The 10,393-nt window shown below is 46.5% G+C and overlaps 1 protein-coding gene across 3 annotated transcripts; it reads left to right on the top strand.

Annotated features, from left to right (window-relative positions):
• The first annotated feature begins 432 nt into the window (after positions 1-432).
• On the top strand, positions 433-10,144 carry LOC144148942 (uncharacterized). Of its 3 annotated transcripts, XM_077680470.1 has the most exons (6): positions 433-659; positions 2,373-2,534; positions 4,898-5,050; positions 6,286-6,402; positions 8,859-8,893; positions 9,115-10,144. In XM_077680470.1, exons 1-4 carry the CDS (start codon positions 653-655, stop codon positions 6,396-6,398), a joined length of 435 nt encoding a protein of 144 aa, XP_077536596.1. In that variant the 5' UTR covers positions 433-652; the 3' UTR covers positions 6,399-6,402; positions 8,859-8,893; positions 9,115-10,144. The 3 variants fall into 3 exon arrangements, 2 of the variants coding, with proteins under 2 accessions (XP_077536596.1, XP_077536595.1); XM_077680469.1 differs by lacking the exon at positions 8,859-8,893 and having other exon boundaries at positions 445-659; XR_013318116.1 differs by lacking the exons at positions 433-659; positions 8,859-8,893 and adding an exon at positions 2,068-2,204 and having other exon boundaries at positions 2,373-2,551.
• Positions 10,145-10,393: the final 249 nt, after the last annotated feature.

Raw genomic sequence — 10,393 nt, 5'->3', positions numbered from 1 at the left:
TGTCCAGCATTTTCGTCGACCTGCAAGCCTCGGCCGGCTGCCTGGGTAATTTGCGCATACACAGAAGAGACTTGCGAGAGCATTTCAAGAGGCGTTGCTGTGAAACCAGAGTCGTCTGCTCGAAGAAGCGAATTCACATCACTCCACAGAAAATGTAGATAAAAAGAGCTGCAGTTGCTGCTATAGGCTGTATCTTAACTCTAATAAGATTCAGAGCAAACGAAGCGAAGAGCAAGCTGCGTCTAGACTAATAAAGGTGAATGCCAACTTGCGAAAAAAAAAAATGCAATCTGGGGATTTTGTCTGCTATCTAGGGATTTTTGAGGGGTCATTCTAGGGATAAAGCGTTGCCTCAGGTTGGCATCACTGGCCCTCACTGTTGCAACACACATGGCAACGCACATTACGCCGCGTTTCTTTTCTTGCGCTGGTCGATCGTTGTCGTATGCACGTAGTGTGACCGTGTAACACAGCGTAACCGTGTAACGTTTTCGTTCAGTATGTTTTGGAAGGTAGAAGAGAAGTCGTTGGGCCTACGGACGAGCGTAGTTTTTTTGTGGTGGACGTCGACGACTACGAGCGTGGCGTGGGAAGTGTTTTGGCTCGGCGACAGCGAGACGCGGGAAGATTATTCGACGGCACCATCGTTCACATGACCGGTAAGTGTTCTTACCCTTAAATTGTGCATAACAGTGTCTGAGCGCTTTTTAGCAGTTTTACATTTGCCACTACCGCAGAAAGTAAGGAATGAATATCGGCATGCCGGCTGTGCCGTCGGAAGGCGCGGAGATCCGCTTCACAGTATATGGCGCCGACGCCGAAGAAAATGGCTCGTATTACCACCTTGCACATTTTCCACGTAACACGCTCTATTCAGGACTGTGCTGGCTACCAGTTAGTCGGGTTAGGAATTCATCTGCATTGTTCGTATCGGCGTCGAGTAGTCGCCAAGCCACATTCTCACGTACAGTCGGCAAAAGGCTTTAACGCGCGAGCGGCGTGCTCCGGAGTGCGCGGGAGACACGTAGTGATAACGCCTGATTTAAGATAGGTAGAATGTGTGCATGCGAGGCCCGTATCAGCGCGATGGCTGTGTCCCTCCTCGCTGCACCCGTCGCCTTGGCTTCCACGCCTTCTTTTACCGTAATAAGCGCTGTGTGCCTGCGCTGCCGGGCCGGAAAACAAAACTGGAGATTACCCGCCTTAACGCTCGTTGTGCGAGTTTTTCGTCTGCGTTAGCCTTGGCGCACAGCTGTTCATTGCGTTATCGTTCCGCCAATGAACCGTCGCGCATGAGTCCCTTGAGCGCCACTGTCCGGTTTCAGGGCTCGGCTTTGCATGTCACTGCTGACGGGCTCACGCCACAATACTCAGTGCACTGTGCAAGCGATCACGGCCCGATATCTAGTTACTAGTTATCGTGTGTAGTAGGTGTTTTTTACTAAGTTGTATTGCGCATATTTGCATTCCTTCCCACCTGCAATGTTCCCATGTATGTGTCACTTCAAGTGACTTTTTTTGCACATTCTCTTCTTTTTCTCTTTATTTGCTGTTCCGTTCTTCCAAAGTTCATTCAAAGTTTGATGTTCCCTTACAGTTCTGTCGCGACACTCACCCTTTGTTACCCCCCTTACACAATGCCCTGCAACAAGGGCCTGTAAGGTATTTTTAAATAATAATAATAATAATAATACTATAAAACACCGGCAGCGATGCGTTTTCTGCTATTGTCGTTCGTTGTCTCGCATACAGGAAAACACTCCTGTCTAAATTGTGTAGGGCGCCGCAAAAAAAGCGTTGCGCGTAGTTAAACGCAGCCAACGCTCTACTACCAATCGCTCATTTCCGCTATTGTTTCCCGGCCCGGCAGTGCAGGCAGCGCTTCTCATGACGAAAGAAGGTACGGAATTGAAGGCGACGGGCACAGCGACAAGGGAAAGAACCGTCGCGCTGATGCGGGTCGCGCATGCTCGCATTCTACCGGTGTCAAACCAGGCGTTCTCACTAAGTGTCTCGCGCGCAGTCTAGAGCACGCCGCTCGCGCGTTATAGACAAGCTTTTTGCCGACTGTACGAGCTTCGAAATCGTGGTTTTTCTGTGAAGGCCGTCTTGCCAGCAGCCACTGCAGTAATGTTATTTGTAAATGCTCTTATCGAACATGACGCACATAAATGCCAAGGCGCTAGAATAGCCACCGCTTTCAGGTATGTTTATTAGGGGAAGTCAATATTTGCATGAAAGTTGACCTCATAACTATCATTAAACACGTGTAAAATGACACTGAAGTGTGCTTGTTGCTCTAAATAGGTGTCATTATGGTGGACGAGGCTCGGAACAAGTATGGCATGTTATCTCTTGACCTCTCATTGCAGGCAGACAAAAAAACTGCGAAGGCAGAGAAAAGATCAGCGAAGGTCGACATCATTCTTCGAGCTGCGGCAAGGGACCAAGACCCTGTAGCAGTTTTAAGGAAGAGGGTCGTGCGATTGGAGGCCGAGATGCGGGGGCTGCGATCACTCAACATGGAGTGGCCGGCAAGTTCTTTTCACCAGTGCGTAAACAATGCTCCATCTGTGTGCATGGCTTCTTATCACTATTATGAGCTAAGCAACGCACCAGATACTGCAGTTGCTATCATGCTTAGTTGGCTGTAATGTCAACTGTTGCAGGAAGGTTTCACTTCCTCAAACATGTGGCATTACCATCTAAGGAGCCTACAGCCTGATTGAACAGGTTCCTTTCTTTGGGTGGGTGAAAACAAAACTGCCCTGCAGCACGACCTTGTCACGTGGCTTCTATACGAAGATTTTGAGCTATTGGTTTATCTAGTTGCTAGCCATGGCCTTTTTGCAGGCACTGCATAAATTACTGCCCGTTGAAAGTGCTTTACTCGCTGTAAAGGATTTTGACAATGAGATTGTTTGGAAGAGAAGGCCTAGTAAAAAAAAATTCATAAAACTGCAATTCCAGTGAAAGTGCAGGAACACGGCAATGCTGTTTTATGTTTTGTAGCAGACTTGCTAACAATGTGACTATGAGTGGGCAACACAACTTATTGCTCTATATTTTTCATACAGCCCCAACCCTAAAAGTGACTTGTTAGTCTCATAAAAGGACAATCTGCACCTATGTAGAATGACTTGTTTGCGATTTTGTGCGTGCTGAGAATGGTATTGACCAAACTTTAAATTCCTTTAAAAGCGGAGCAATTTATTAAAGGCTGTGGCTAGCGTTCCGTCCAGACGGAACGATATACAAGTGCTAAAGTTCCGTTGAGACGGAACGGGGCGCTGCGGGTTATGCTTCCGTTCAGACGGAATACGTCTGAGCGCTTAGCGTTCGCCGGCGTGAAATTTGTACAGTTCCGTCTAGGTGAAAGGAAAACCGGCTGATTAGACGACGTGCTCCGTCTTCAGATTTGGTGTAGGCGTTGTGCTTCGGATAATGGCAGTATTGTACCGGGTTCGATTCCCCCCGGACATGCTTGTTTTTTTTTTTTCCCCTTTGCGTGGTTGAGCCAGCGTTTTGCAACAGTTAACTTCTTGCCCACTTTGCAATTGACGCGGGGAGAGCAGTCGGTCTTGATTTCGCACTCAACCGGCTGCTCCGCTACCGCTCAATAGAGCCAAGGCCGACGTGTCCATCGCCAGAGTTCCGATCACCTCTAGTTCGTAATGGTGATTCGTAACGGTGACTCTAGCTAGTCAATGAGCAGAAGTGGTTTGACCGGTAGGGTAAAAATCTACAAAACTCAATAAAGGCGATCGGACGGAGCATTTTCTGCCCGCGAAAATGCGCCGCGCACGCCACAGGCGCGCTGACGCTGCAGCGGAACCACTGATACGCTGCGACCGGCGCGGCCAGTGGCAGGAACATGGCGGCGGCTTCGGCCGCGAAGTGGTGTAGGGAAACTATGGTGTCGGGAGCACGAGCGACCGCTCAAAATGCCGCTCAAGACATGCACGAAGTTGCTTGAGCGGTAAAGGAGCTTATAATTTTGGGCGAAAACGGTACTACAAAACATCATCCGCACAGCTAGTGAAAGCGTTCATGCAGTATCTGCCGGGGTGGTGGCCTAAAATCTCTGGCGGTCTATGCTGGCGGAGCCAGCCGGCTGAGTCGAGCGCTTCGAAACTGCCGCCATGAGGCGCGTGCCTCCCCAATGGCGCAAGTCGCAGGCTCCTCCCACTGCCGCGCGCGACGCGCGTCATTTTCTGAGTGAGGCAGCTAGAAGACGCGGGCGTCAAAAAAAAAAAACCCCGCTTCACAACAAGCAGCGAGGGCAGTCGTTCTTGATATTTACCCAGCTGAATGAACCGCTTCCGCTCATTGACTAGCCAGAAGAACCGTTAATTAGTTATCACCATTACGAACTAGAGGCGATCGGAACTCTGGCGATGGACACGTCGGCCTTGGCTCTATTGAGCGGTAGCGGAGCAGCCGGTTGAGTGCGAAATCAAGACCGACTGCTCTCACCGCGTCAATTGTAAAGTGGGCAAGAAGTTCGCTGTTGCATAACGCTGGCGCAACCACGCAAAAAAAAAAAAAACAAGCATGTCCGGGGGGAATCGAACCCGGTACAATACTGCCATTATCCAAGGAGCAACCCCTACACCACATCTGAAGGTGGAGCAGGGCGTCTAATCAGCCGGTTTTGCTTTCGTCCGGACGGAACTGTACAAATTTCACGCCGGCTCCGTCGGGACGGAACGCTAAGCTCTCAGTTGTATTCCGTCTGGAGGGAAGGATAACCCGCAGCGCCCTGTTCCGTCTGGACGGAACTTTAGCACTTGTATATCGTTCCGTCTGGACGGAACGCTAGCCACAGCCTTTATTAAAACTGATTGCCTGTACTGCGTATTGTTTTAAGAGTGCAACACTTTTTCATGTGACTCAGGCACCTCTCCAGGGAGTGAAAAGAGTGGACATGGCCTGCAGCTCCCTGCCAGCATGAGCCCTGCAGAACCACCAGCACCCGACACCAGCTGCGCCAGCACGAGCCTGGCGGCACTACCAGCACGAGCCCTCTATGGCGCTGGCTGTGAAGAAAGTAGGTGTTTAACGCTTTCTTTCTGTTAGTCCCAGAACTTGGCTTGTTTTTGCTACTGTAGAAAGTAATCGTTTTGTAAAACATGGGGTATGTTCGCCAAACAGGGTCACGTAAAACAACTCCAAAGCGGCGGACTGCTGTGCAGCTACAACAAGCATAGTGTGCCCAGTACCAACAGCAGTGCTCATCAAATTTCTATGCTTATGTGTATTTTGTACTTTTATTGTTTCTCGCACCATTCGTACTGCTGTAAAATGAATATGCATTGCATTTATGCGCAAATAGCTAATTTGGAAAGCTTGCAAGCCGTACCTAATTTGTGTTTGCTTTGGCCGGCCTCAGCCAATCGCACAGCTGGGCACATAGGATATCTAGGTTCTGTTGCGGGAAATGAGCTAGTGGGTTGCATGGCCATTCCCTTTTTCCTTACTTATATAGCTTATTTGGGGATGAAAGTGGTGTCACTATGATTTTAACGTGGCAATCTTTCGAATGAACCAAACTTGTGATGTGTCTGCATGGCCCCTTTAGCTGAAAGTTTTACAAGCTGGCATATACTTTTGGAGAGAAGTTTTATGAGTGTAATGTTATGCTCTGCAGTAATATAAATGAGAAAAGCACCACTTTTTTAGCACGGGGAGCATTCGTTTTACTGCGAAACAGTCTAAGTTTCAAACCCCCCCCCCCCCTTCGGGTTTTATTCCAGTGAAGCCATTTTCTGCTCTTGTCGTTTTTGCTAAGCACACACATATAAGCGGTTGCTGGTTTACGCGTGCACATGTGGGGACCAGAGGAAGGAGGGTAGGTCGTGCATGCAAAACTATAGGTTTCACACCCTCTTACATGTGGAGCCTTACACATGGATGTCGAACAGCCAAATGCGACCTGTCTGGTGTCTTCACTGGTCGAGCAAATTGTGTTGTGTGCTACGCACACAGTAAGGGAAACAGACAGCCCCATGTTTGTTTTCTAGAATAAAGCTCGAGTCTGTCCAAGTTTAATTCAGTAAAACGACTGGTAAGTATGCTGCCTTGCAAATTATGAACAAACGTGGTTTGTTTCGTGCACTTCGTCGACTGCGCCCGGCTTCGCAGCTCATCTATGTGGAGCCATTGTGTTTCGTTCTACGAAATGGCAGAGGTTAAAAACACAGTTTTGGCAGTCTAATTTGCAGTCTTTTTACGTTGTTTGCCATTGTCTTGCATTACATGTATTGTTTTGTTCTATTGATGCAGATCCCTTCTGGCACTACCTGCAGATGAAGGGCTGCGAACCAGGGGACATGAGCAAGCGACACATGCTGCTAGTGAGATATCTAGCACGAGGGTCCGTGGATCTGCACCAATAAGAAGGTACATGTTTACTAATTTGGTTGCTGGAAACCTAAGCCAGTGTCTCTACTGTTTTAAAGGGACCCTGCAGCACTTGCCATCGACTACTCGGAATGTAGTTTCGGGTAAAGTCTATTGTCCTAGAAATCGCCCTTCCAAGAATTATGAAAAGCCCTTTACTGTCACCGAAACTATGCACGATTAGAAATCGCGCATAGTTGTTCTCTCTCAACTCGACTGCGGACAACGCAACGAAAGCTGTGTGCTCTCTCCTGGAGAGGGGAGCGGCTTGCAGCGTTCTCTTCGGCGTCCTTGGACATATCATAGGCTGGGGAGTATTCTCTGCAACGTGGGGGAGGGGGGGAGTCAATTCTGGTTTGGTGCCACAAAAAAGCAGGCATGGCTGCCTGCTTGCAAGCGCGCGCTCAGGCTGGTAGAGCGTTTTTGAAGCAATAAGCAATTGTTGCCTAGTGGTCTCGTTGAAAGGAGAGTATTGAGTTTTTCACTCAAACTCCGTGCGCACTCAGCAAAAGAAATACCAAACTGCGCGTGCATGTTTAGGCATAGAAGAGATTGGTACACAGCGCCGATGACGGCGAATCCTCACAAGAAATGTGAGAAATGAGTCGCAAAGTTGACCAGCGACAGCCAATTGAACAGCCATGGCCGCAATGACGTCATTTAGGCCATGCCAAGAGCGAAGAGTGCGCGGTTGGATTTTCCCCGTCTTTCGCGATTTGTGTGCTCACCGCTTCACATGGACTGGTAATATTTGGCTCAGGTATTCCTGGCAGTGTAATCTAAACATTGTGCAGGTTTACTGGCACTGTTTAAAGAGTGTTCCAGGGTCCTTTTAATCCAAAATGGTCAGTCACTGAAACAGAGGCATTTTTGATTGTCGGCATTGATAGTTTGTTTGTCTAAATTGACACGGCAACTACGCACCTTGACTGAGAAGACTGCAGTTCACGCTGCGCGCAAATTTTGCATTAGGGAGTATCGGCACTTTTTTTTTTAATGTGTTTAATTTGCTGAACTTTTATCGTTGCTTAACTTTACTTAGAGATTTATGAGCTGGCTTATATATAACTCTTTGGGGAAAGTTTTATGAGTATGATGTCACACTGTAGTAATTTAACTCTCGTTAGCACTGGAAAATTGACCGATTTTTAGGGGTCCAAGAAAAAATTTTTTTCTGCAAAATCATTGGTAAGAACTAATTAAGATAAAAAAAATTACCACGCATGGTGCCCGTGCCATGCGGTGAAGTCCAACCTGCGTTTCAACATGGGCAATTTTGGGTGGTTCCCTGGAAGAAATCTGGCGATTTGACATTATCAGAGGCACCAATGTGTCCCCGTGTGACGTAAAAACATTTTGTCAGTGACTGACTGCATTTACAGCCAGCACAGTATTCGGGACAAGCACGCGATGCGGAAAAACATGCATGAAGTTGAAAACGTAACTCCGTGGTTGATGCTTGTTGACGTTCACTGTCAGTTATCGCTAAAAACAAACTTGCGGTTTATCATCACCTTCTGACTCGCTATTGTAGCCTTGCTTACAGAAATGCGGTGCAATGCGCTAAAATCGTGCCCCGCAAACTTTGCCCAAGTAGCTGTTGTGCGATAATAAAGATCAGCACTATGAGCCTCATGCATTGCAGCGCACCTAACATTTTTGAAATGAAACAGTACAAAAGGTATTGGAGACTCCATCCGAATAGACATTTCAATTAAGGAGCAGCACTAGACCTCTGGAGACACCCTTGTATGGAAACGAAACTGGCAGGCGGACAGCTGGGGGTGTGTAAAGCCGGTTTGAAGTGCTCTTTTCGTCGGAACTGATATTTGGTGTCTGGGCGTTATCTTTTGACTTGCATCGGAAGTTCTTATTGCAGAAAACGTTTTAGGGTGGGGGGGAAATCAGGAGTGGCATGCTTTTTTTTTGTGAGGATGTTTAGCGGATGCTCAAGGCACCATGGCAGGTAGGCTTGAAGTTGAGTAACTGCAGAGTAATGCTAAATATGAATTTCGCGATGCAGAAACAAAACCGAAACTGTTGTTAACTGTTTGAATGGTCCTGTGGTAAGTAGAACTACAACACAACTAAGAACAATGTGCGCAAAGGCAATAAGACTGCCTAAAATCGTGAAGTAACTTTGCAAATGGGCACTGCTTGATATTTTCAGCCGATTTCAGGGGTTATTACTGTGTGACTGCAAACCTGACGTTTAAAAATTATCATCTGATTGACCCTTCATGCCCTGATAATAAAAAACCAAACGCTGATGCAGAGTACCTCTGGTTGGCATGCATTGTTCTTTAGTAGCAGTGACGCGCAAAGACCACTCCCCTTTCTGCACCCATGTGATGCAAATGCATGTCAAAAATCACGTTTTTGTTGAAAAATGAAAACAAAACTGATTTTGAAAGGACATTTTCTGAGCTAAGTCCTAATGGCTTGACTTGTTCCAGAATTGCCAGGAACGCTGTGGAAAGGGGCTTGCAAGGTATCGTTTAAATTGAACGTTTTTGAATAGGCACAGTAATGTGAAAAGCACTTTATCAGCAATAGAGAGCACTTCTTATTGCTCAGCATGCAGAAGCGTGTTTAGCTTTTATAAAATGGCGCAGTTTAAGGACACAGTATTAGCAGTATGATTTTCAGTCTTTTTGTGCTGCCTATCATTGTCTTGCATCAATGTTCGTTTTTTTTTTTCTATCGATGCAGGTTCCTTCTGGCATTACCTCCAAGTGAAGGTCTGCGAGCAAGCTGAAATGCACAAGCGCCGCAAGCTTCTGGCTAGATATCTCGCGCAGAATTTCACTGATCTGCGCCGATAGGAGGTACATGGGCTTATTTGCCAATTTGGCTGGTGTGAACACCAGAGCCAGTGTCTACCGTTTTAATACTAAACAGTCATTGTGAGAAATGGCGGCATTGTTAATGGTGGATGTAATTTGCAATGTCGTTTTTGTGCTTCATGAGGTGTGCATTGATAGTTTTTTTGTGGCTTTCTGCAGCTGTACAATTCATTAGTGGCAGCCTGTAGCTATTGGTGGCTTTTCCCTGGGAATGTAGTGTATTTACTATAAGGTTTTTGCAGCTTCAGACAACTTTGCAGCGTTAGAATTGCGCGGATCATCCATAATGTGTGTAGTTAGGGACGGTGCACTTTCAGCCTTCGGCAAGCCAATTCTAATGGTACTTGTACTTGTTTTTTCGAGCCTGGAGCTGTGTGTGCATGAAGGAAACTAAACTAAAATTTTTGTATTCTCTTCAGTTTGCCTGTGCATGGGCTCGTGGCATATTTGGGCTGTCTTAACTGTTCACTTACAGTGGACAGCCCAAATACAGTGCTAGGCTGGATTCAAAAATACTGATATTTGCTGCAACAGAATTGTTATGAATGCATTGTGCGACAGGTCAGGACTGCAAGACGCCAGGAATACATAACACAGCATCAGGACTTCGACAAGACAGGCATGATTCTCACAGTAGAGCATCAGAACTGTGACATACTACAGGATTACTACAGGACTACGACATACTACAAGATCACTACAGGATTACTACAGGGCTACGACATACTACAGGATCACTACAGGTTTACTACAGGACTATGACATACTACAGGATCACTACAGGACTACAACACACGATAAAACAACAAAATTGCTACAGGAATACTACACACGACAAATGTCAGAATGACGACACAACACGACGACTGTACGACAAGACTACGACGGTACGACTGTACGACATGCAAAAATACGACAAACGACGTACTACAGAAATTTTTCTGTTGTCATTTTCGACTGGGTATATATATATATATATATATATATATATATATATATATATATATATATATATATATATATATATATATATATATATATATATATATATATATATATAGCGAATCAGAATAGGAAATGAGGGGCTCGTTGAAATAAGACAGAAATAAGGGTTGGCAGTCAAGAAAACCTCGGAAAGCAAAGGG

Source organism: Haemaphysalis longicornis, unplaced genomic scaffold (assembly GCF_048455015.1).
Source record: "Haemaphysalis longicornis isolate Haplotype H1 unplaced genomic scaffold, Haemaphysalis longicornis Haplotype H1 scaffold_8, whole genome shotgun sequence".
Classification (NCBI taxonomy): domain Eukaryota; kingdom Metazoa; phylum Arthropoda; class Arachnida; order Ixodida; family Ixodidae; genus Haemaphysalis; species Haemaphysalis longicornis.
This window is presented reverse-complemented; position numbering and strand designations above follow the sequence as displayed.